The sequence below is a fragment of the Pseudoliparis swirei genome, chromosome 1 (assembly GCF_029220125.1).
Source record: "Pseudoliparis swirei isolate HS2019 ecotype Mariana Trench chromosome 1, NWPU_hadal_v1, whole genome shotgun sequence".
NCBI lineage: Eukaryota > Metazoa > Chordata > Actinopteri > Perciformes > Liparidae > Pseudoliparis > Pseudoliparis swirei.
In genome coordinates this window covers 7,165,152-7,192,550 of record NC_079388.1, presented here as the reverse complement: position 1 = coordinate 7,192,550, position 27,399 = coordinate 7,165,152, and the positions used below count along the sequence as shown (strand labels likewise).

General features: G+C 46.8%; 1 protein-coding gene across 1 annotated transcript in view; it reads left to right on the top strand.

The window, feature by feature from the left end:
- rbms3 (RNA binding motif, single stranded interacting protein) overlaps window positions 1-27,399 on the top strand; it is a 182,406-nt gene that overhangs the window by 106,057 nt on the left and 48,950 nt on the right. Inside the window, exons 5-10 of the mRNA XM_056425448.1 lie at window positions 2,180-2,337; window positions 7,560-7,639; window positions 9,989-10,014; window positions 14,137-14,177; window positions 20,455-20,485; window positions 21,578-21,631. Of these exons, the coding sequence (XP_056281423.1) occupies window positions 2,180-2,337; window positions 7,560-7,639; window positions 9,989-10,014; window positions 14,137-14,177; window positions 20,455-20,485; window positions 21,578-21,631 (390 nt within the window). The remainder of the gene's footprint in view (window positions 1-2,179; window positions 2,338-7,559; window positions 7,640-9,988; window positions 10,015-14,136; window positions 14,178-20,454; window positions 20,486-21,577; window positions 21,632-27,399) is intronic.

The window sequence follows — 27,399 nt, the reverse complement described above, 5'->3', positions numbered from 1 at the left end:
CCATGCAAATCATTCTGTGGGTGAAGTATTCCTTTAAGGTTGATGAGTCTATTGCCAAATCCCATTTAGAATATGGATTACCATTTCATAATTGTAATATATGTATGTCTTGCTAAGTTATTCTCATATGCCATTGCTATTCAGGATAGATCAAGTAGCCTTTCTTATTATTACATAACAGGGCCCAACCATCACGCTGATATTACCTTTCTAAATGGCAATGTTCCTTTCAAAGCCCCCCCGCTGCTCAGATTATTGATGTAAACTGGATGAACATTCTACTTGTCATTCATTGCATTAAAGACATATATTTGCAGTGCAGTTCACAAAAGGCTGCCTCCAGTCACCCATTCCCAATTATCCAAAAGATAAACATCTCTTAATTATCTTTAAGCTGAGTGCATTCTTTTAACTGACTCTTAATTCATGAATAGATGGTATAAAATGAATCCTCTGGAAATACCTTAAAAGGGTCATATCCATAAGGGATGTAAATCCATCAAATCTTTTGCAGTAGTTGCTGGTCATCTGGATGCCTTTTTGTAACATTGCTTTTTTGCCATTGTTAGCTTTCATCTGCTGGTCCCCCCTGCTGTTGGGTGAACGGTTTGGAGATGTGGACGTCGGCTGAAGGGGAGGTGTGATGAATCAGAGCTGGTGACAGATCCACATCAGGCTGTCTGATTGGATAGTTCTCTTACTAGCTGGATGGATTGAATTCAGATTGTTGGAGAAGAGAGTGTGCTGACGTGCATACATACTCAGACAGAGGATGACATAATGCCGTTTCATGTTTTGATTTGGCTGCCTTTCGTGGTGGCTCCCCGGCACAGGGACTGATGGGCTGGCGGGATTGGGGCTGCTGTTTCCAGCTGTTCTACCGTGGCGCTCACAGGGCCCTCTGGTACCTCCGGCTCCACCCACCGACAGCTGTGCAGCTTCACCTAGCTAGCAGCAGCCCCTGGGCACAACAAGGAAAACGCTGCTGTACAATTCACACGACACAGCTTTTCACTCTCGATGCCTCGTTCCACATAAATGTACCAAGAGTAGAGTTTACCAACATGTTCTGTGCCCCGATCCGGCTGACTCTGTCCAAACGAGGCACCGTTTATCGTCTGTATGACGACTCCATTGTAAACCTATCTGTTACTGCATTAGACGGTCAGAGAGACTGACTGGAGAGCTGACCAAGCTGCCGTGTTTGACGAGTTGGAAGTGAGGATTTTACGGAATCGTACACAATGAGTCCCTCTCAATCATCACTTATGATAACCGACCAGAAGTGTGTGGTGGCGTCTGCCTCTGCGGAGTCCCTGCTGTGTTCAGGATGTTTCTGGGTGTTTCTTTGCCCCTCGATATGCCTCTGCTTCCAGCTGCCACTCATCCCCCCTCACGGTCCAGCCCTGGCTGGCACCGTAATCGGTTTCCCTTGAGTCGAAAGCTAGAATAAATTCTACCATTATCTAGCTGAACAAAAGATCGCTAAACTTTCCATCTAGTGTCATTGAGCCGCGGAGGAGGAGCAACTTGTGATATTGCAATAGACAAACCGACCTGTTTCTGCCCGTAACACCTACAATTGGTCTGAATTAAATCTCTTTGGGGCGGCTGTAGCTCAGTGGGGTAAGGGGGTCGTCCTGCAACCCCAAGGTTGTCGGTTCGATCCCGGCTCTCCCCATTAGTTGTTGCAAGTCGAAGTGTCCTTGAGCAAGGCACTGAACCCCCAGTTGCTTCCCGGGCGCTTCACTGCAGCCCACTGCTCCTTAATAACTAAGGATGGGTTAAATGCAGAGAACTAATTTCCCCTTGGGGATTAATAAAAGTATATATCTCTCTCTATCTTTATCTAAATGCACTGAGAAGGCGACCCACACAAACTTGAACTGCTACTACATGTAAATATAAACAGCTAATATGTTGCTATAGACTTGCACTGTCATCATACCTTCCAAACCACGGGTGTATTCATATGGCATGTGAGCTAAACGTCATGCCAGATATTGTTCCACTGTCGGCAGCATTGTGTCGCGTGACGGGACGACACAAAGCTCATGCATTTTTCATGATTCTGAAACTTGTTGGTGATACATTATTTCTCATCTTTTCCTCTCCTTCCCCTCACCCCCTCTTCTCCTCTATCTGTCCTCCCCTACTATTCTCACTCCTGGCCCTGCAGCAACAGGAGCAGGACCCCACCAACCTGTACATCTCCAACCTGCCAGTGTCGATGGATGAGCAGGAGCTGGAGAACATGCTGAAGCCCCTGGGTCACGTCATCTCCACGAGGATACTGAGGGATGCCAACGGGGTCAGCAGAGGAGTCGGCTTCGCCAGGTAGGCAAAGTGGAAAGGATTATCGGACATGTGTCTCACACTTTGCTCACATTTTATTTCCATACTTACTGGACATATTTACTGTGGTTCTGTGTTCCTGCTCTTCTGGTACTCTGTGGATGCTGCAGCACTAACAATGAATCATTTGAAAATGGATGAGACCCATGGTAGTTGTGCAATCACTCTCCCAAATGCACAGAATGAAGTGCACATAAATGGACCCATACACGTGACCATGCACGGGCATGAAGGCACACACTTGTACTCACTGTGCATACACACATTTACTCTGAAAGACCTTCAGACAGAGGTGGTTGGTTTGACAGCGCGTCTGCCAGTGGAGGAGTTTGTCTTTGTTCATGTCAAAGTGGGTCTGAGCCTGAGATATGAAGGTGTTTACGAGAACCACGCAGGGCTCCTCGGCTGGTCCACATGACAGGTTCTACCCTTCTTTGATGTAATGATTCCACCCAGAGCCGTCTCTGAGGATGCTAACAAGAACCAAACCTACTGAGAACATTTATATCCACCAAGGGTTTCATCTAGAACCCACCCGGGAGGATCTGTTGAGAACCCATTTATATTCCAAGGGCTTCATCTAGAACCCACCCAGGAGGTTCTGCTGAGAACCCATTTATGTCATGGATTTCATCTAGAATCCTTCCAGGGGGTTCTGTAGAGATCCATTAAATGCTTTCAACAAACCTTGACAAACTATTTTTTCCTGTAAATGATTTTTCAGAAACAAATAGTTGTGCACAGAACCTTAGCTCTTAAAGAAGAACCAGTTCAGAACCTTTCTGTAAAGGCCATCCATTCGTATACCGATGGGTGCTTGGGCCTCTACATTCTCACATAGCGACATGTCACCCCTCGTCTGCAGTACCCGGGGCTGCTATAGTTCCACCACCAAGCCAAACACTGTACGGTTTATTACTTTTCTGACTTGGAAAAGTTTCCAGCTTGTTAATCCCCAAAAGACATAAACCGCTCTGTCCTTGTCCTCGCCGGCAGCCAACGGGCTCTCATTCCTCTCCACACATTCCTCCTTTGTTTACCCAGAGGAGGCCACAGAGTCGCCATCTTGCAGGGATTTTTCTTAATCACTTGCTCTGGCTGAACTCCTCTCCTATTCCCTGCTCTGTTATCGAGGTTTACAGCAGGACGGACGAGCACAGACGCACACAGACAGCCACTTATGCTCAAATGTGAGCATATGCACGGACTGGCCTCAGCGCGTGTGCGTGCACGTGTGCACATTACAGCGACACGCACATTGGTGAGCGCACACTCACACGTACGCACACAGACAGGCAGACCAGCAAGCCGAGCACAGCATCAACCTGCCACCGGCCACCTGTTCAGCCCTCGTGGGGGAACCGAGGTATGATGGAAAAGGGAGGAGAGAGGGACAGGAGTGTGAACCAAGGGCCAGGTAAAAAAATAACTCATCATAGATGTTATAATGAAGAGAAAGATAAAGTGATGGGAAAGGATAAGCCAGTATGAGACGGAGAAAGATTGAGGAATGAAAGGGAAACGAGTGTGGGCGTCTGGAAGAAAATGTGAGAAGTGAACGAGCGGCGTTTGGTTACATATGAGAGAGGTACCGAAGGTTTTATTGTGTAAGTACAGATCAGAAAAAGAAGCCAGGAGGAGATTCGGGGCACAAAGAAAATCAATGTATTTGATCAATCGTGGAGCTCCCGTTAGCTGTGTCAACAGACAGACAGACAGCTGCTGAGGGGTTGGGCCATGAGGGGCATTAGAGAGAGTAAACTGAGCTAAGTGTTTGTGGGCCGATCCATTACTGTTATCAGAGCCCATTACTCCAGCCGCGGCACTAATCATTGCAGACAGCAGCACCTGATGCCATTAAGCGGCAGCACACAGAGAAAAGCCGCCGCCTACCTGGATGAACGGCTGCCCCGAAGGTTGGTCCACGGTCTGGGCCGATCGCTTTGTTTCCCGCCTGCCTTATTTACTCCTTGCCTGCCCACCTGCTTTCTGTCTGCCTATACCTTCTCCAAAGAGTGAAGGAGAGAGGGCGTTGAGGAGGAGGCAAGCACTGAATAGCCAGAGGGCGTGTGAGGAGGACGATAAAGAGCGCTGGAGAATGGCGAGGGAGGGCTGAGCACCGACGCGTCCAGTCAAGAGAATCACTTGAAACACTGGAGGACGGATGATGGGCTCAACCTGATTGTCAGCCATTTTCTAAAGATGGACAGCAACGACAACGAAAAACGGCAGAGCAAATAATAGGGGGGGATATGCAGTCCACAGCCACATGAATCATTCTTTCACTCGGCACTAAGTGGAGTGTGCTCGCTGTACGGGGCTGTTAGGCTTTAGTGAGCGAGAACAAAGGCGATAAAGAGGTTAGCGTTGCTCCATGCAGCTCAGCTCTGTGTCACTGGGCTCCTGAAGGGACGGCATTATGGAAGGTTATTGGCATATTTGTGGAACTGTGTTGTGTGTGTGTGTACATGGATTAGGAGCTTTATTGGCATGAGTGTGTCATCAAACAATGTCGAGTGAAACATATATACACACACAAGTTATGAGATGGTGTAAAATACGTGGAATAACATATTTAAACTCTGTAGAACATGCAAAGCATTTTCTCATAGCTTGAGGTCAAGTGTCGTAATACTTTATAGCTGCTTAAATGTAAAGGGACATTTATTTGTATTCATAAAGATCACACACAAAACATTCTACAATATGTTTTAATGAGAATTTAGAGTGGCTTAATAATCACGTACACTATTGTAATGGATTATAATGCATTATAAATATGTATATACTGCGTTAGAGGTATAGAATGTGTGAGAACATGGTCTCCGCCTCCTTGGTTTCAGCGGAAGAGTTTAATATAAAGTATAACTGAATAATAAACCGGATGTGTGTACTGTCAGGCGCTGACAGCTGCCAGAGGAAGTGGCCTTCTATTTATCCACGTTTTACTCTCTTGTCTTTAATCTAACTATTATTGATTTAAATTACAATATTACACGTTTTATTAAGGACCGGTCCATTCATGACGGCGTGTGTTTAAACATTTAATATGATCAGTGAGAGATGGATGATGGCAGGAGGTGTGAAAGAAAAAAGAGACGCAGGGATAGAAAGAAGAAAAAAAAGATGTTGATATGGATCACAGAGAAGCAAACAGACGGGAGGGAAAGAAGGGCACTCAAAGTGAGAGAGATGGAGCGGGAAAGAGAGAGAGAGAAACAGTGAAATAAGGAGGTAAAAACATGGTCTAAAGACGGGGGGGGTGGGGGGTGAGAGAGACGTCAAAAGGAAGAGGTGCAGACGGGTCGGGAGTAAGATGGATGTGACGGAGGGAGAGGCGAAGAAGCTATGGTAAAAAAAGAAGAAGGATGAAGGCAGAGATGGAAGAAGCGGGAGAGAGACAGAGGACAGAGAAGTGAGAGGCTGACAGGATGATATGAGAATTCTTGGAAGTGAGACCGAATAAAGAATGAAACTGTGGAGAGCGATGAATTCTGCACATTCCAGGATCCCATTACCATCAGCATGAGCGGAGCGATCACTCACGTCTGCATTTAGAATCCAGTCCAATACGAGTCCTTTGTGAGTAATCTGTGTGGTAACATATGTACAGAGGCGGCAAACGCATGCGCATGGCTGTGTTTGTAATGTCGCTGTAATAACATGTTACACAGACGTCCACGTCCCTCAGAGGACGAGTCCCCTGGCGTCTCCTCAAGCGCCAACAGGAGACGCTCAGTCTTCGCTTTTTTGTGTGAATTGTCTCCACAAAAAATCGACGGATCGTCACGAAATTTGCTCCCCCGAGGATGACTTGGAGTAGCTTTGGTGATCCCCTGAGTTTTCATGTAGCACCATCAGCAGGTCAGAATATCCGCCCAACCAACGCTTACATTGACTAAATACCTGCACAACCAAATTCCTCCTCCGATGTGTGTGTGTGTGTGTGTTGGGGTTACCGGCTTCTGTGTGCGTCTGATGTGAGAGACCAGAGCCCTTTTGATCCAGTGGCTTTAAGGGGGTGTGGGGGGGGGGGGGGATGAGGAGTGAGTCAGCTTTCTGCTCACGCTCTCTCTGCCGCTCCGTAAATCAGAGTTATCACTCTTCATAAGCGCGACATTTCCCTCCTTCATACTTTCTTGTCCCCCTCCTTCAGCTTCCAGAGCCCTGCATTCCTTTCTCCCCATGCACGATGGACTTCTGACTCATGCCGTTCCCCCCAGCACGTAAACAGACTGACTCTGGGTAGTGTCACAAACATTCACTTTTTTTTTCCGTGTGAGAACAGAGTGACGCTAGCAGCCAGCAGGACACGGTCCTTCTTGTTGTTGTAAGTGTGTCATCGGTGGCGGTGTTTAACTTTGTTATTCTGGTGCCGAAATGGAAACAAGCAATGTTGAGTTGATTATGACGACAGCGCCGCTTTCAGTCGGCCTGAGACTCAGCGTGATATATGTTGGTTTAGGAGCGGCATCGTGGTGTCGATGAGAGGTAGAGGGTGTCTGCTGCTGGAGGTATTCTTATCTGTTTGTGTTCTTACAACCCCGGCCGTGTTTTCTCAAAGATTGCAAAGGTTTGCATACCCGTACAAACACGAGTGCATCGCCTCAACCACAAGGGCAAATAGATTCAACCGTACAATATAAAGAAAACACTTGTGAGATTAGTTAAGATGTGTATCAGTATATGTGTTATTGGTTCAGTGATGTCCGTCGTTAGCGTGTAGCATTCTGATAGCGGAAAGGACATCATGGTGATTTATCCTTTTTGGTCATTTTCATCTATATATACAGGTATATATATATATATATATATATATTTGGTTTTCTCTGCCTTTGGTTGTTGAGTTGTGTCTTTTCAGCATGTAAAATGCATTATTTAGTCTTGTAGAACAGGTTTTCCTGTTTAATTTAATATATACAGTACATCATTATATTCCTTATCGATTCATAAACACATGAACACATTTACATGCCCACATGAACTTAATGGGGCCGTGGGGTTATGACGGACGTTTAGTGCCATAAAGAAACCATCCATTTGTAGCGTGAAGACATTCTATATATTTACCACAAGCACTCCCTTTGTGTCATCATTTAGTGTCGAGGTTAAGCACTTTCATTCCTCAGGACTGTCAACCTGTGCCGCAGATGGACAGCGAGTGTTTTTAAATGAAACCCGATGTATCACTTGCTGTGTTGCAGGATGGAGTCCACAGAGAAGTGTGAAGTAGTGATACAGCATTTCAATGGCAAATACCTGAAAACCCCGCCAGGCATTCCAGGTGAGTCTCCCGTCCTTTGCTTTACATTGTTCTTGCATCACCCCCTTTCCTTTCTGTCTTTGAAAATCTTCACCCGTTTGCTGTGAGAAACCTCCTTTCCAATTTAATCATGGTAATTTCTCATCTTGGATCTGCGGGGCAGCTTGATAGATTGTGCACACCGTTGTTTCTGACACCTGAAGCTGTCGTGGCTGTGTGGCTGGAGGATTCTGTAGGTATTCTCCCTCTCTATCCCTCTCTCTCTCTCTCTCTCTCTGTCTCTGTCACCATCTCTTTACCTCCCTGGAGCCGCCACTGCTGCAGGCTGAAACTTCTCGGGCAGGAGAAAACCCTCTTAATATTCACACTCACGCCTCTGTGCTGTTCTTTGCAATCTACTTAAGAGCTTGCACTCTCCCCTCGTTCGTCTCCAGCTCGCCGCTGCCGTGTCCTCTCGCCTTCCTATCTTTCTTCTCTGCAGTCGCCCTCGACAGTGGAGCGAGCTGACCAAGGAGAAAACAGGCAGGGGAAAAGGGGGTGAATGAAGGAGCGTCACAAAACCGAGACAAGGATGTACCACGAGTCCAAAGTGCACCACGGCCCCAAAAAGTTGAGAACAAAAGGAGACATTGGAAATGCTGGAAAACAGAGCAAGTCTCTGAGGGATTAGGGGTGACAAGCTGGGAGCAAAAAGGGTGGAGGAAAGATATAAAAGAAAGAAAGGCCGGGGATGAAAAAAAGAAAATGCCACCTAAGCGCTTTTGGGGCCAGGTGCTGCGCCTCCCAATGCGTCCCAGCAGGACGTGGAGGCCAGTCGGGGCAATACCAATGAAATCTCCTTCACCCCAATGGCAATTTTATTAACAATACCTCCACCTCCAACCAGTGGGACTGAAAATGGACCCATAAATCGCTCCTCCACCGTACAGTTATATCTCAGAGACTGGATTGAGAATCTCCACATATGCTGCGCCACTGTATAGCCAGCAGCCATTAGAGGGAAGGAGAGTGGTTATATTGAAGTTGAGCCGTAATAGGAAACCTTTAAAGCTGTAATATCAGGCTGACCTTCCCCTTTAAGGGTCTATCTCCAGGCCGCTCAGGCTTTATTATTGTTAATGGGTTGTTCCGGCTTGTGCCAAGCTTGAAGATTTACCGCCCCGATCGAGGAAATCCTTCTGTGGAATTAAGAATAGTTAAGTTTACATGGTCTGCTCTGGTCTGGTCCCTCCTCAAGGCTCCATCCATGAAATCTCTCCTTTTTCTCCATGAATGTGTACAAACACCGACTCTGGCTGTCAAATATAGTATTGTTCCTTGTGTTGTTGCTGTTTGTAATTGAAGTCTATGCATCTGATAATCAAAATCTGTTATTACTTGTGCCTAATTGTTGTACTTTTGGCCACTATTTCAATCAGTATCACTTAACAAAGTGACTTCTGATCTTTGGAAACCTGATTTTGTAGACCAGGTTTGTCTGACTACCCGGCCTGGTTTGTTTTTAGCAAAAACGCATTGATTCGAAAACTCAGGAAGTACTCAGTCATCACTTGGTGACTCTGACTTTCCCCATCCAAAACATATAAGATATCACGCACATTTTAATTTAAAAAAGGTATTGTTTACAGGCTCCTTCACACCAGCCTTGTTAAGTCCCGCTGGACGAACCCTGAGCGTTTTGGTCTGGGGTTGCTTTCGGTTCATTTCTGGTGTGAACACCATTCCAACCAATCATCGGAAGCGTACAGTGAGTGTGTCATTCCATTGGTTAAAGAAACCAGTTTGCTTTGCTTGTTTTGATGAGAAGCTTATTAGACTCTTGAGTCGTGCATGGAGTCGTATGAGGAGCCGACTGTACGACCAATACTGAAACCACATTTCCACCACATGGCTTTTTTGCTCTTTGGAAAATGTCAACAATGTGTCATCACTGCATCGGTTCGATTCTGGAGCCGAACCCGAAGTCGACATGTTAGGTTACGCTTCGGATTCAGAGATTCTCTCCATGAACACTGAGGGGGACAAAAAGCCCTTTCCGTCAGCCCTCTTGATACTTTTCCCAAAGTTTTCGATACATGGAGTGAACTTTCCTTCCTCTTTCTGACACTGTGCATGTTGGGTTGAAGTCTGCTAAACGCTCTCTGGACATTCCTCTGTTATCAAACTCAGATGGCCCTCTGCGGAGGACCCCCGGGCTGTTTCTGGTTCTCCTCCTCCCACAGCCAGCGAAGAGCCCAAAATCAGTTTTTGTTATGTGTTCTGATTCATTCATGCACATTCAAATATATGCATTTTTAAAGCTGGATCACACACGTGGTAGTATTTGTGTGCAGTGTGTGTCTGTGTGCGTGCGTGTCACGTTGGGGGTATTTCCCTCGAGCCCCTTGCTATGCAGGGCAGCTTCTTCATCCATCCTGCTTTGACAGTTCAGCGGCACCCCCCCCCCCCCCCCCCCCCCCAGGGGGTCCTTGCCTCACACAGCACAGCGGGAGCTGTGTATCCTTGTGTGACAGCTATGACTACGACACCCTGTGAGCTTTGACACATGCACACACACACACACACACAATCCACATAAGCACACATATAGTCATGCACCACTAACTTTGACCTGGATAGAGTGTCAACATCCATATAATGCAAATGAGATTCCCTTTTTTCCTTCCAGTTAGCTATTGAAACATAGTCCACAAAGTTACTGTGGTAGCACAAACACACAAACGCACCACAACACTCTGAGCACGCATCCACGCACACAAGCACGCACTCTTCTCGATGTACCGCGCCTGCTCAGCAATCCCCCCAAAGCCTGTATCTGACAAGCATCTGCATTTACAGCTTAGGTACTGTGCCAAGATGTGCGTGCATGCGTGCGTGCGTGCGTGCGTGCGTGCGTGCGTGCGTGCGTGTGTGTGTGTGTGTGTGTGTGTGTGTGTGCGCGCGCGCTGGGGGTTGGTCTTGTTTTAGCTTCCCGCTTCTACTCAGGTGTGTCCAGTGGCAACAGGAACAGATACTGAATTCTAACACTGTCCCAAACCAGGAAGTAAATATCTGGATGTCAGGTCATCTGTTAAATTCAACTGACCATGGGGGGGGACGACAAAGTCCCCATATTGGCAGGAAGTTAACATCGAGTCGCAGACACCGCCACGGCGCAGGGTGGAGATACACAGGGTTGCAGAGATGCTAGCAGATGGCGGCTAATGGCGCCACAGACATCTCCCATCGACTTCCTGTTTAAATGTGGAATGTAATAACATCAAACTTCCTTGTGATTACATGAGGTGTTGAGTTGATTTACAGTGTTGGGGGGGGGGGGGGGGGGGGGATGATAGCAGATGGTAGCTCATGATACTTAAACAGCTTACATATTATTACTGTTAAGTTAGAATGGAGCCGGTCGAACGTCCTCGCAGCGGCATGAGCTGCTTGGACACACTGTGTGTTTTATGCACCTCTGATTCGTGTCGCTGGTACTCAGTGGTGTTGTAACTGTAACGCATGGAATTAGTGCAGTAAACTCGGTGGACAGTAATATCCTTTATAAGCAATAAAACACACCATTGTAAAATATAAAAAAGACAGTGCTTGTCGTGCACTTTAATTGAATACGCGTCGGTGTCTTCCAGAAACACGTGCCAGCTTGCCCGTATATAGAGGCGTCTAATCGGCTCTCCAGGCCCGGTTTGCCTGGCGAGGCCTGGTTGATATGAGAGGTGCGTAGCCAGCCTCTCTGCTCTGCCCACGTCTGATTGTGATTCGGAGAGAGGGACATGATCGATCGCCCTGATGGAGCACTACAGCTGTTTAGCTATTCTGTGCAATGCGGCAGCCGCTTCTCCCCGTCGCTGCGGCCGGCCGTGAGCGCGCCGACGCCCGCACACAAACACAGCCGACCGGCGGTGCACGCGTGCCCAAATGTACACAGGCGGGTGCACCGCAGGCGTCAATGCGCCTGCGCATCACCGCAGTGCATGTGTCCAGAAGTACACAAGATGCACACGCATAGATACTGCGGACCCAATAAACTCCTTTCTGAGAGCGGATCAACTTTGAAGTTTGAGGTGAGGATGTAAGAGTTATCCTTGTTTTTCAGTGCGTGTGGATTTACTCAACACAGAATAAATAGGATTTATGAAATGTGACTACAGCAATAAACCATACTGAAGTGAGCCCAACAGGGACGCATTATGATTTACACTGCAACCCTGAGCACTGGGAAAGTCAAAGGAAGCGCAGATAAAAAGTGATTTAATCCGCTGGCTCCACTGAGCCTCGCTGATTAAAGCCCTTCGTCCCACAATGCATTAAACAGCTTAGAAATGACACCCTATGGTAAATGTAATTTGAACCTGCGATGCATTAGCCGTTGTTTGGTTTTGGCAGGTGAGTAATCTCATATTGTGAGTGAGCCGTGGCAGATTGGAAATTGATAACATCTGACGGGTGTTCTGTTCAGCTCTTTGTGCAATTCAACGTCATGTCATCATCACCCATCAAACAACAGCTAAATAAACAAGAAGGTGCGTCTTCAGACGGAACACAGGGAGCGAGCAGCGTTGTCCAAGAACAGCACCAGACTTGGACCAAGCAGCATTTCACATAAACGTCTAACTGTGTAAATAGAGAGTCGGTCCAGACTGGATGTGCAGGCACATTGCAGCTTCTTCCTTTCCCCTTCTGTTGGGCTGCTGCCAATATGAGTCGGCTCCAATACTGTCCAATAGATGCTGGATAAATAATGGAAACCACATCAGGAAGCAGCCACAGTGGCCCTGGGACATGGAACCAAACGGAAACATGCAATATGTACAAGCTTTCCGGCTTCTTCTTCTTTTTCTTTTTTTTACAATACTCTGGTGTTTTTCCCCCTAACTTTATCTGTTTTCACAATTCCTTTTCAAACCACAGTCTCTGTCTCCCCTCACTCCCACTTCAAATGGACTGTATTTTAATGTATACATAAAAAGTTGTACTTAGGCCCATAGTAAAAGCCATATGCTTCATGGAGACCCCCCCCCCCCCCTTATGGATGCGGTTTCTGATTTACTTCCCCTATCTGTGAGAGATCCAGATGACGCCCCGGCTTTTTAGAACCACCGCAGCTGTCTTGTGCCAAGCACAGTTCACAGGAGTTACTATTAGCCAAGCCCCCCCCCCCCTCCCCTTAAACAAAACACAGCACCGACCAGAAGACAGCGCCGGCGACATACAGTATCTCGTAATTATTTGCCAAACACAAGGGCCTGTGCCACCGAGGGCTGGGGGAGCTGTTGCCGGGGGTGCTATTGCAGAAAAAGATCCCCTCCCTGTGGGCGTCCTCACCAAGGCGACGTGCCGAGACAGCCCGCGGTTTTAAAACGTCCCTCGCTGAATTACGGCGAGTCCCGATTCACTTGGTAAGTCGCAGAAAGCCCTTCTGAAACTGTCAGTCATACTCGAGTAATCCATGTTAATTTCTGCAATCCCTCCCACATTCCCCTGGCTAATAACTGGCCTGTCAGCAGGCCCATTTCTCTCCCCTTAGGCGTGTAGATTTAGCCAAGTAGGTTGGTGGCTCGGCTGTCAGCTCGTCTCAGGCACGGCTGCCACTCCGAGCACGGCGAGGCACATTGTTCCCAGGATGCATCTCTGTGCCGTGCGTGGGTGCTGATCTGTTAATTATTTATCTCCAATGTTTTCCCTCCTCTTTTTTTTTTGACAGAAACAAAAGGTCAACTTCGTTATGTATTGATGACTTACTTACCGCCGCTGTCACCCGGTGGGAGCCAGCCGTACTTCTGTCCCTGTTTGTGAAACACATAACAATCAGACAGCTTTTCAATATACAGTGCTGCGGATAATAATTAGCCGCCCATCCTCCCTCTCGAATGCGCTTCTCAGGATATTGCATCGTAATGAAATCTGTCGTTTTAGCGTGAACCTACCCCCCCCCCCCCCCCCGGCTCCACCCGCCTCCCATTACAGGCAGCACGCACAGGAAGTTATTATTGGCATCCACAGTAAATCAGACAGCTTCCTGAAAGGGGATCAATTTCCCCCGATGCACTTTCTCATTATAACCTTATCTCGCCCGCAGACAATAATCTGGATTTGTCACGCTTTGTTTGTTTCGCCGCTGAACTGTATCAATCATGAGCGGAGCCGGTGGTGAGCACAGAGAGGAGGAGGAGGAGGAGGAGGAGGAGCTACTGTGAGTGGATCCATCACTGAAATTTAAAGCATTCACCTGCTGCAGTCCACTTCCACGGAAAATAATATATAAGCCGTGTGATTGGCTTCAAAGTTTGTTTGGGCTGAGAAGAGGAGCCCCGGCTCCTGAAGGGTTTAGGCAGGAACAATTGACTTTGCTCTCCACTCAACCACATCTAATGTGGAGCAGCACCGAATGTAGGAGAGTTACCACGAGGACAAGACACACAACGAGGGTAATAGAGAGAAATAAAGCGGGAGGGTGATGGGAAGAAACAGATTAGGAGCTGAGGAAATGTGACATGAATAAGAGAGGGAGATAAAAGAGAGCAGATGGAAAGGGGCAGAGAGGGAAAGAAGGTGATGGGTGGTGCAGAGAGGAGAGAAAGTTGGAACAGCCCTTTGCTTTTGGAAGGTTAAATCTGAGTAAAGTTTAGGCTGCTGCATCTGCAGAGATGAAAGGATGACATTGGCTGTGCGGCCGCTTCCTGAGCTTGACCCCTGTGACCCCGGACCAGCTGTCCACCATGTTGATACCCTTCTATCCAACTCCCTCCTCACACTTTTTGCCGTCCTTGCTTTTGCATGCTCTCTCTCTCTCTCTCCCTCTCTCTCATCCGTCCCTCCCTCGCTTATCTTCCCTGTCCTCCCTTCCTCTCTGCTCGCCATCCTGCACGTCGGCATCGCACACATTCCTGTTCTCTCCCCCCCCCCGATGCTCATCTATGTAACTGGATTCAGCTGAGTGCACACAATATTAGTGCGAGCAAAATGAGCACCTGCGGCTGCTTTTATTTATGAAGAACATTCTTCATCTCCTCTTTTGTTTGATGCGCGCTCAGCCGTGTCATTGATTTGTTCTTATTTCTTTCGTGGAGTGGATTCAAGAAATCCTATCGGGCCTTGGTCCAAAAATGCTCTTGAATGTATCATGTGCATACATTAATAATACACGCAGTAATCAGGAATACATTCCACATGGCGCCACGCAGCCCTGTGGTCCACACTAGAAGATGTGGGTTAACTCATGGTTGGTTCACCGTTGCAGTTTTTGCAAATATTCATGATCCCTACACTAATAATCCAGATTACTTTGGTGATCCCGACTTTCTCCGGCTCCCCCATGGCGCGTCTGTTTGACCAGACATTTATGAGCCAGAGAAGATGAACGAAGGTGAGCATGCCGATCAATGAGTTTGATGGCTAAACATCCATCTGCTGGATTTCAGTGCTGCAGTCAAGACCACCTAAAAAAAGAGTCCAGAGACCAGAGTGTATCGAGACCCAGTCAAGACCAAGACCAGACCAGGGCGAGTCCCACACTGCATGTGTGAAGACATCAATCAGACAAGGCACCCCGCAATGTATGGATGTCCACCCAATTACGGTCTGGAAACAAAATCCACAGTCCTCAGACCGAGACATGAAGAAGTAAAAATGCGGTGGATTCCTAGACGAGCCCCAGAGTTCTTCACAAAGTCGTGTCAGATCAACCTGGAGTACCACAGCACCGCAGTCTTATTCAGCCAAGTCGGAGGTTGTTTAGTTCCTGCTGATGTGCAGCTCTGCACATGGAAACACAGCTGTGCACAACTTGTTGGCTGACAGTCCTGCACAGAAGTTGTTTAGGGCTTCAGGAGCGTTTCTTCTACCTTTCCCAGTGAATTATGTTGTGGGGAGCTCAGGAGCTCAATCAGTCATAAGCAAACACCTTTTGGCTTTTCTTGTTGTACTTCTCCCCAGAGCTGACCAGGCTCTCCACAACTCCAAGGAATGAAGTCCTGAGACACATTATCTTCACGGATCCCGAGATTTCCGTTTTTTAATACAGCGCCCGAAGCGATGCATTTCTGTAATATTCAGCCTCTCAGCAGATCCAGCAGGTCACTGAGCTCACAGCCCTTCGGCCATCCGGCCACTCCTGCAGAATGAAGATTAAGTTTGCTGAGGAGGATAATCATGCTCTAAGGTCTCTGTGGTATGCAAGCGATTCAGAAGGCTTGATCTCTGCGCCTCGCTGCTCTCTTCTTACCTGTATCTCTCAGTAGTTGCAGCATCGCAAAAAAAAAAAACCACAAAGATCATTTCCAGCTTTGTATTTTCAACTGTGGCGCGTTTTACGGTCACACGTTTTGAACGCAGAGGTAAAAAGGCGAGGCGCAGCCAGGTCATCTGACGCCCCAGAACTGACCTCGTGACTAATTGTATCCTCTGTGTGCTTGCGTCAGGGAAGCAGGCATCAGTTACACCCGCTCACATCACTGTCAGCGGCCCCGGGGACACAGAGGGCACTGAGATAAATCTAGCCGCCGCCCCCAAAATAGAGCACGGTGCTCCATTAGAACAGGACGCAGGCAGTGTGGGAACAAGCAGAGGTCACCGTGGTCAGCAGAGTTATTTCTGGAGCGCCACCGGACCTCCAGGAGCCGACGCCCATTCATTCATCCGACTGCCTGCCAGCGGGGCAGGGGACACACACGAAGACACTAAAAAGCGTACCCACCTCCACGCTCTGCCAGTGGACGATCCGTCGGCGTGGGACACGTCCCGTTTGATGGATCTTCCTGCGACGGCGTCAGAGATGCCAATTTTTCCTCTTTTTTTTTTTTGTCACCTGAAGCTATTTGTGTTTTTTGTGTACGAGCGTGTTTCTACGAGCGCTGCCTGCTGGCGTGCGAGCTGACGGACGATGGAAACACACCTGGTTGGGGTGACCGCATGTCTCAGACACACACTGTCTCTCTGTCTGTCTCTGTTGCCTCGCCTGGCAGCGCCGCTCACCGTGGTTATTGGATCACGCCCGTGGTTTCTTTCCCTTTTTTTTTTTTCTGCCGCTGCTCTCGCTCGCCGTATGCAGATGATTTACAGGAGCTCGCAGACATGGATGCACAATTTCTGTAGTGGCACGAAAAAACACAGACGGCGCAGAAGAAGGAGAGCACTCCGACATGCCAACAGAATGATTTCTAACAGTCTCTGTTTCCTACCTTTGTTCTTTGAGCCTCTCTCACTCTTTCCCGTCATACACACACACACACACACTCACACACACATCAATAGTCCATTAGGAGTGTGTTGCTTTCATTACCTCCAGCTTGGCCCTGAGACAGCCTTCAGAGTGGAGTACAGCCGAGCAGAGCTGGCCAGGATTGCAGTATATATAGCGAGACGTCTGGTAATTGCCAGCTCTCTCTGTTCTCTCTCTCCTGTGCGTCAGGTGGAAAGTATGAATCTGGGGTATCTGGGGACCTCCCCTGCTGCGCTGCGCCGCATCTCGCCACAACTGTCTGTCCCCCCACAGGGCACGAGTAATAGGGGGAAAACAGAGTGCTTAAAGGCCTCAGAGAGTCCAACAACTGCCACTCTCACAATACACACCGCCGTGGGAATGACATTTTAAAAAGCGGGCAGCCCACACTTGCGGCTGAGAGGCACCTAAAGAAAAACACCCTGTCTAGAAATGCGACACAGAGGGGAGGGCTGTTGCTGTTGAGGTGGAATAGTTGTGTTTGTTTGGTTTCACCTGCCAGAAGGCAGAAGGGTGGTCAAGGGACAAAACTTTTGAGGGGGTCCGGAAACATTTGAAAATACTGCCAACATTTGAGTAAAAGCCGACTCTCATATGCTGTTGAATGATAAATAAGTTGTTGGACAAGAATCACTGCACAAAGAACTCGGCTCGCTACAGGGTAAATCGTGAGGATCAAACACTAAGTGTAGATTACAGTATCAGTCGTCGTATTCGTTGTCCTTGAATATCTGTTTGAGGTCATGTAAGATACAGGACAGGCGAGCACACGTGATCAACACCTTACATTTCCAGGTTAGTTATTCGTGTTACAGCTGGAAAGCTTTGCATTCACAAGCTTAACTGTTCGTGTGTGTCAATGTGATTTAAAAATCCTCTTCATATCAACGAAGATCTGAAACATTTTTGGTGGTCAAAGGTCACGGCAACCTCATCGAATATGTTTCTGGCCAAGAATTATGATGCTAATTGTGACAATTGTAATTTTCAACGGACATGAATGTAAACTGCACCTGGACTAGTTGGTCATTGTAGTTTACTGCCGCCCTGGTGACATTTCTCTCACCATTTCAACCTTTAATGTAAAGAGTGACGCGCTCTCATGCAACCACCCGGCATGAATAGAAACTGAATGAATACATTAATGAATAGAACATTAGTGTTTGCAACTGAAACGTGGCGATAATTTGATTTACAAAATAATTAAAGTTGATCTTTACGGTAAAAAAATCATTCATCAGACATTTAAATATAAAGGATTTGTGTTTAACAGGCAAAAACACACTATTACCCTCATGCGGTTGAACAATATACTTCTGCTTCATTATTATATTCCACTCAAATCATTCATCAAAGAAATGGTGTTATATACTGCAAAAGGCTACGTTGCTCCCAGGCATAATAAACAAAGATGATTTATTTTCCTGACATCCTTGTTAATCATTCCTGCGTTATGTGCCATAGAGAAGTCTATACTAGTGTGTTTTAATGTGTGGCCTTCGCCAGCATTCAGAGAAGTGGTGACTTAATGGCCTTTCTGTGCAGCGCTCTCCAGATAGCAGTGATGTAGTCCTGATAATACCTCCACTAAGTTTTCCCATTCACCAGCTCCTGTCAGGATCCTCTTTCACAGAGACACACAGATTTATGAATTACCTGGAGCTAGTCACATCTCCCTTTTAGCCCAGAGACGTAATCTCGCCACAGATGCATCCAGATCAATTTTTCAGCATGTCTCATTTGCGGAGAGCGAGTGGCGGGCCCGGCACAGCGAGGGGTTAGCGTGGGGGGGGGGGGGGATGCAGGCGGGGGTGTATCCAATTTCAGGCTGCAAAGCGAATGGCCTTGGAGATCAAGGATTATACAGCAGATTTCTAAGTCGGGCTGATATTGATTCGCTGTGCCTCTGGTGAACTCGCCGTTGTACCTGCTCCATGTAAGCTTTTAAATGTTGTTGCCTTAATGGCCCCCCTCGTCAATAGCGCCGCTCTGATCTATAAGAACAACTGACCCGTAAAAATATGGCTTTTTGTTTTTCTAGATGTCACGGGATAATACATGGACCAGTAATTCGGGGGAAATCATGCGTGTCTGGTTCATTTTGATTAAACACGGTCCTATTTTTAGTTCCAGGGTGTTAGCTGGTGCTATTGGAGGTATTAAATGTGAGAATTAGCTTCCCATAACTCCCATAAAATACTGTAAGCACTTTTAATGGCAGTGTGATGCCCATTCTGGCAGACAAAGAAAGTTCCTACCTGTGTGTATATTAGACAATATTTTTATTTATTTTTATTTTAAATGTATTTAACCAGGAAAAGCCTCTTTGAGATTAAAAATCTCCTTCACAAGAGTGTCCTGGCCAAGACAGCAGCAGTAGCACATTACACAAAGTTTCAGACAATTCAACATGAAACAGTGACAGACAATATAAAAAATAAAAAAGTAAGTTAATTTTTTTAGATCACAGCATGAATAAAACCCAAATTAAGACTCAAGTCATCATAACCCAGTTCACACAGGTGCACATACCTCAGTCAAAGAAAACATCGACAACCAGATGAACCTCTATATATAATATTATATATCTATATATCTCTACTTTAAGCAGTTTTGTGACAGTCTTCTTCTGTATATATACACACACATAATGCATGACAATCATGACAGTGTTACTCTGTTGTTGCTGTCCTTGCTGGTCTCAGTGTGTGTTGTTGGAGCTTCTCCTCACTGCAGCTCGTACTGACGAGCGTCAGACCTCCCAGATGCAGAATTTTTCCATCCAAACTTTCACGTTTGAAATTCCGATCCTTTTCAGGACTTCAGTTCTCTGCAGCAGAGGCGTTAATCACGGGCGTTTTCTTCGCTTCTCGTGTGTTTTGATGCGCCGTCCCACACTGAGCAGCACTCTCGGCACCCCTCTGTGACTTCACAGTCTCCGTCTTCCTTCCAGTCTGAGGCGCAGAATTAAAAGTTTGTTGTCCTGCCATTCAGCCATCTGCTCTGTAACTTCCTCTTGTCTCCGCTGGTTTCTTTCTCTCCGTCACACTGCGTTCACACCCTTTCCCTCTCTTTTTGTCCCACTCACGCACACGCATTGTAAACCAGTAAACACCGCACAGCCACATATTTGAAGAGTGTGTCCAAATCCCCTCCGTTCACACAGCCATGACAAACTGCGGTGGATTAGCCGGCAGCCCCCTGCTGGGCCGGGGAACGGTGGAGAAGGAGAGAGATGACGGAGGCTGCTCCCTCCCCAGCATTATTTAAATAACAGGCTGGGGAATTCAATAAGTACCGGCCTCATCAGGCCTCATCAGCACCCCCAATTAAGCTGGACATCATGGCGGCTGGCGGGCTGGTTGCCGTTGGTGACAGATGAGAGCCCGCGTGGCGGCGTACTCGCCTCTCCTGTCATTGTTAAAGTGTGTGTGTGTGTTTTGTTCTTTCGGAGTGGTATCGATAAGTGCTGATGAATATCATCAGTACAACAACAGTGTTTGGACTAAAGTACGGTCCAGGCCGACCCACTCAGGCTGTGCTGCTGTCCTTGATGCAGCGTGGATAAAGACCCCCCCCCCCCCCCGACCGCCAACCTCAACTTTGAAGTAAGCAGGAGTTACCTTCACGGCGCCCGTGAACCCTGGTGGTATCGACGTTGTGTCAATACCCCTCCCCTCCCACATTACCTCCCTGTGTTCCCCCCGGGGGGGCAGGACATGTGGAGAAAAAGCCCGGCTATCGCACATCGATCGGGGCCCATTAACGCGGACTGGGAAAAACAAAGCCTTTACATCACTGCTTACCCCAAGTTGTTCTCCACACGTCGACCTCTCTCTGGTTATTATTGCTCTCTCAAGGGGATGGAGACGCGTAGCTACTGATGCTAGAATAAATAATGCTGAAGAGTTTGCCAAGTGTGTAATTTTTCCCCACGGGAATGTGCTATCAAGGCAGTTTTCACACTTATTTTTTCATGTTGTTTTTTTTCGGGGGGGGGGGGGGGGTTTCAACGACTGAGAGGGAAACTGTAACGGACACAGGAAGGAAGTGCGGTCAGATTTGGGCCAGAGATTATTTGGGTTGAAACCTCGAATGTAGTTTGGACCGATTATGTCGGAGCATTCCTGCATGAACAGTTTACACCCCGTTGACCGGTTTGAAACTACATTTGAGGAGAAAGCGCTCTCAGAGCGATGACTCGCGACAGAATCACGAGACATGAAACACGGCGGACAAGTAATACTGCTGTGCAAGGCCGTTGCAGAATATTGCCTGCTTTGTATTTTTGTATTCACTTAATTACCCGACCTTTAGAATCTAAAGCAATTCATATATTTCAGGAAATATAACAATGGAAGCTCTTGATATATTCAGTGTGCACCCAAAAAAAAGAAAAGCCGCTGCTGTTATCAGCATCTTTTTTTGGGAAAGATTAGTGTCAACGCTGCTCGAGAACAAAGAGAATACCTAAGAAATGAATGAATTATGAGCCCTGGGAATGTCTGAGGCACTGTTTGAAGTCCAGGAGTCCAGGGAGGGGCAGCGAGTGGGCCATCTTACTTTGGACCTGCACAGTACTGGTGTGTGTTTACACCGCTGTTAGAAGACCAATGTTGGCTCTGTGCATATACGGTCAATATTGTCTCAATTGTGATTTGGTTTGGGCAACAAACCTACTTAGTAAAAGATAATGTTCTGGGTTAAAATGAGTATTTTGCTATCACTAATTTCACACAGGGAATGACCGCCAGCCTCATGGGGTGAATTCAGCTTTCGACCCATCCGATCTGGTAATCCGGCTGGAACATTATTTCCCATGAAACATAATCGACAGCTCTGTTTTTTTTCTTTGGGAACAACATTTCTAGGAGATCAGGCGGGCAGGATCAATAAATGTTCCATAAACGTAACTCCTACCCCCTACACCTCTAATTTGAAGGCAAAATAAAACCAGGTGGGTTTAAAAAAAATGAAACACAAGTGACAACATAGCATCTGTTAGCTCAGTAGCAGTAATGAGATGACTGAAATTGGTTGACAGTTACACTTTTAACACGTCGTTTGTGTGTAGGTGTGTGTGTGTGTGTGTGTGTGTGTGTGTGTGTGTGTGTGTGTGTGTGTGTGTGTGTGTGTGTGTGTGTGTGTGTGTGTGTGTGTGTGTGTGTGTGTGTGTGTGTGTGTGCTGCTCTTTTGACAGCGAAAGAGCAAAGAGAGCTGCACCTGCAGCTTCTATCAACGGGTGGAAAGCTCCTTTCAGCGCGGCTCTAATTACACTCTGTGCAGCTCTGCTGGGCTCAGACAGGCTGGCCTCCACGCAGCCAACCGAAGCTTCTCACACAGAGCTGCCTTCCTCTGCCACGGAGTCACCTGATCCCTCATCAGCCACGGTGCCACTCTTCATCGATCCCCAATCAGTTACAGTAAAGGGGAGGCTGTGGAACTCCCTCCCCTCGCATCACCCCCTCTGCCCCTTCTCCCCTTATTAGTCCGCTGCCCTGCTTTATTTTTTTATCGTAAATCAACGTCACCGGCAGCATTGATCGTCAATCACCCCCGGTGACATTATTGATCTGGCCGCTCCCTCGGCTATGGGCCCGCCCTCCGCCCTCGGCCTATATCACAGCCGTGGCTGTGGCATATTGATCCGCCTCAGATACAGTATCGAGGGCTCTATATTGATAATTAATTTATTGTGGTGTAATTTCATTTTCTTTCCTGTCCATAGCGTTGTTACTGGAAGCCCCTCCGGTGGAAACTGAGTTAGCGAACACACAGCCTTTCTGTGTGCCTCGCCATGTTGCTCTTAACCGATGTGGCTTTGTTGTGCTTGCAGCTCGGAGGATATTCTCCGCCTCTGTTTCAATGTCATTATCAATTTGCAGTCGAGGGTAGCCTAAAGGTTACATAACCCTACTTATAACGGAAACAAATCTACGTTTGAATCCCCGGACCCTCTGGGAAATTGAACGAGAGGCAAGGTAACGTTTAGCAATGCACCGAACATCTCATGCCGTCTCATGCCGGCCAACAACAGAGGGCTGTTTGTGATGCCCTCTGAGTGGGCTTTTGTATAACTCCATGAATGTAAAGCAGTGCGGCGCTGAAGAACACCATCAGCAAATTCTTGATAAATAAAAGCCTAAATAATCTTTGCTGCAGCATTGTGTCCAAGCTGTGTAAAGCTGAGTAAGAATGCTCGATGGAAATAATGAAACCGTGGCAGTGATACAAACACCATGCGCTTATAGGACATACCCTGCCTGGCATCTTCTGAGATGTACTCGCAGGGCGCAACAAAAAAACGATTGAAGTGTCATATACAGCGAGAAATACTTGCCGTAGGTCTGGTGGACGGGCAGGTCTGCTGAATTACAAAGCCCCCGTCTGTATGATTCATCTCTATAGATGGGAGGTTTCACGGGTCACTGGAGGCGCTGGCAGTGTTATTATACTCTGCTAACAGGGACAGAGATGGCTTCGCTGTCTGCCCACACAGGCAGCGACGCAGACAGTGGAAGCAGGAGTCAACCCCCACAGGCAGAGTGCACCAGCAGCTGCTCTGAAGGCCGTCTAGCAAAGCCAAAAAGGTGTGCCATGGAGAGAGCGGCCCGACCACAACCACATGTATGCCATAAGGCCAAAGAGAACCAGCGAAGGCCGACTTGTTATGACTTCCAGTCTTTCTCGTTATTGTCTGAGGGAAGTCTTAGTTGGTTATTGAAGCATTGGTTATTGAGTTGGTTGTTGAAGCATTGTCCTAGAGAAGGGAATGGCAGCAAAAACAACAAAAACAAATGCAGGACGGACACAAACTTATCAGTATGAATTTGGATATGATTTTTCCTGCCTCCACGCCGGTAACAGGCGTGGCCGGAGGCATGATGTTGTCGGATCGTCCGCACCTGCCGACGTATGATCCATCCTCGTGAATGGCCAGAGGGAATGTCATCAATTATACCGCAATGTCCAAGGATGAACTGATTAGCATTTGCACGTCAAGGGGCAAGGTCACCGTGACCTCATGTCCGCCCCATTCCCCTGAATGCGATATCTGGAAAACACCTCACGGGAAGGTTGTACAATTTGACACAAACATCCATTTGGACGTAAAGTAAGTGATAATCATTTAGTTGAGAAATGTCCACTCGTATAACACTCGAGAATGAATGTGGTTTTTATGACAATTTCACACAAATGTCGAATAGGATAAAATGATGAAGTGATCTTAGACGTACATGGATGTGAACTGCAACCTGAATGGTAGAAACAGGCATAATGTCTCCTTCATGTTGTCAGAGTAAAGAGGAATCCTCCCATAGTTTAGAGCAGTGGTCACCAACCTTTTTGAGCCCAAGATCCCCGACCTCCGCCTTCATGACCGGCAAGATCTACCTTTGAGGCGTTGAGAGAAAACGACTGTCCAGACTGGACTTATGACTTTTTATTTGGCCTAATTGTCATTTTGGTCCAGCGTTCAAATTGATGAGACCAGGTACACAGAATTTAAGTGTAATATAACAAGTAAGATATTTGTTAACCGCACACAATATGAACAAGAAAAAACACATTTGCAATGAGAAGCTGGATGAACTACCAATATAAATGTTGTATTTATTTACATTACAGCACAACACTGACAACATGATCAGTCAGTGCAACTCATCTAAGTTCAGCTCTCATCATAATGCCATCAAGCCATGTGACTCCAGTCAGTGTTATGGGAGTGACTGAACTCTGTCTGTGAGCTTGTAGTTAGTTCATAATCACAGACAGCCAGTCTGAGGCAGTCTGTCAGCTGTCTGTCAGTAATCCAGCTCCTGGTCTTTGATTTGGTGATTTTCTCAACTCCACCGACGAGTTTTTCGGGGCAAAATTGGTATTCATGAAAGTTTTCTCATCTGGGATTGGTTCTGAACTCAGACCGTTGGTGATTACGTTCACATCAGCTCTACAGACATCCTCAGATTTAAATTATTTTCATAATAATAAATATGAGAATCACCATTTGTGACTCCTGCATCTGTCCCTTTTCAAATAATAGAATAAATGCAATTGCAATCACTTTCAAGTAAACCAGATTGCTCTATCAGACAAGAAAAAAAAGCTCAATGTTGAGCTTTTGTTTTGAAGGATAACAGCAGAAAAGCCGAACTCACGGAGGTCAGACCTGGCAAGTCGCCAAGAATCTCGGCTGTCGCGCATGCGCAGGCGTAACCTGTTAATGCCTTAACGTAAACATGTACACGAAGGTACAGGCATTTCAACATGTATTTATTGATGACTTAGTTTTATGTCGGTGTACTTTGAGCTTGTGTAATATGTGAAGTTATCAATAAAGGTCTTTCTGCATTTCCCCTGCGCCTCACCTGTAGTGGTACGTTCCCCTCTTTCGGGCACAGCTGACAACACGGCTGTGTAAGCGAACCCGTTTTCAGGCGTTCATGAATCAGGCGGAGATCTTTTCTGACCTCAATCTTCCAGTCAGAATTAAAACATTTCAGAAGACACCTCAGAAATTGTTCGAAAACAAGGAACAATGTGTTTCTGAATTTATTTTCATTTTATTTTGGAGATCGACAGGGAACGTCTCCGAGATCGACCGGTCGATCGCGATCGACGGGTTGGCGACCACTGGTTTAGAGCAACATAAACACAATGTGTCAAGTTATCAATACATCAGTTACTGTAATGGGGACATGAAAACAGGCTAACATTTTTAATTGTCCCAGTTTCTACAATCCAATCAGAACAGCAGAGAAAGGAGACAAATCAACAGCTTATCTTCTTTAAAAAAGGCTCATGTATGTAATTAAGACAGTATAATACTGGTTAGACAGTATACTACTGGTTAAAGACAGTATTATACTTGTTAGACAGTATACTACTGGTTAAAGACAGTATTATACTACTGGTTAAAGACAGTATACTACTGGTTAAAGACAGTATTATACTGGTTAAAGACAGTATAATACTGGTTTAAGGCAGTATAATACTGGGAAAAAAGGAAAAAGAAAGGTTAAAAAAATTAAAATGGTTTAGGGAAATCTTTTTAAATTTAGGTGAGGAATTTTCTCAAAAGGTAAATTTTTGTGTCAAAGCCTAAAAAGTTTTGGCGCTTTCCCCCGTCCAAAAAGAAAAAGGAAACCTTGGCGACCCAGCCAGACAGCCCCGTGGGGGAAGCTTATGGTTCCCGGGAAGGCCCTAAGGGGACCCGGGCGAGATTAAAGCCTGTCAGAAAATCCAAGAAAAGGGGGAAGTTAAAGAGGAAAATCCCCTTTACCCCCCCCCTATCCAACTCCACTCTCTTGTCGTTTTTCTCTCTCAAAGGTTAGGGTCGCCAAAAATTCTCTTATTTTTAAACACTTCAATTACAATTCCTTTTTTGAGGGTTTTTGGGAATTTTCCAAACCGATCATAATAAGCTGTGATGTTTTTCCTGTGGGGGAGGGGAAACACCCTTTTTTAGTAACACCCCGGGCCAAAAAAACCAGCCTCTCTGGTGGGATGCGGGCCCCCATCCAGCTGAATAACACTTTATCCGGTCAAAAAAGCGGCATTTGGAATCAAGTCTGGTTGGATTTTTTTGCGTAAATGGTTGAATTGCTCGGGCTAAAAATAATCTGGAACCCCCCTGAAAGGGCGGGGAGGCTTGTCAAACAGGGTTTTATTGAAAATTCCGAGGCTTTTAAAGGGTGGGAAAACCCGGGCTCCCCGCTTTTCGGCTTAAACCCTGGGGGGAAAAGGGTTTTTCCCCCCTTTTAAAAAAGCTCTAAAAGCTTAGAGGGGAGAGGAGCTTTCCCTCCCCAAACAATTTGGTAAATTACAACGAAGGTTTTCCCGGGCCGCATCTCGAAAAGTTTGGGGGTTGCTGGGGTTTTCCCAGGCTTTTAAAGGGAAAAAAGGAAAAAAAGTTTTTATTGGTCTCCACCCCGGGGTGCTCTCCTTTGGCCCCGCTGTTTCCCTCCCAGTTCATGTTTCCCCGCTGGGCTGGTCTTTAGAGGGATTAAAAATGGGAAGGGGGGGGGAAGAAGGGGAAACCAACTAATGCAAAAAGGGGAATTTTGAAAAACAAAAATTAAATAGAAAAAGAAAAAATTTCCTCCAGAACTCAGCTGGCCCCTTTCCCTTTCCAAGGAAGGGGGTGTCCCCCTGGGGGGGTCCCCCAGGGCTTTATGGTCCCTCATCCTACCGGGACGCCCCTCCCTCCCTTTCCGAACGAAGCGGTCCCCCCCGTTTTCTGAAACCCGGGTCAATCCATCACCGGAAAACGGCAAAAAAGGGAAAACAATGTCTCAAAAACGAACGCAACAGTAAAAGAACAGAAAGGCTCATGGGGAACATACAACCCCTTACATTAATGCTTTTAGCAGGGGGGCTTTTATAAAGGGTGTCAAAAGGGTTTCACCTCAGTACAACCCAGGCAACAGATTGGTAACCTTTTATAAACTCCCCAACCCCCCCAAAAGCCAAAAATTTTGGGTTACAAAAGGCGGAAAAGGCCCCATCCGGTAAACCAGATATATTCGAAAAAGGTTGTTTTAAATCTCGACATGTAAAC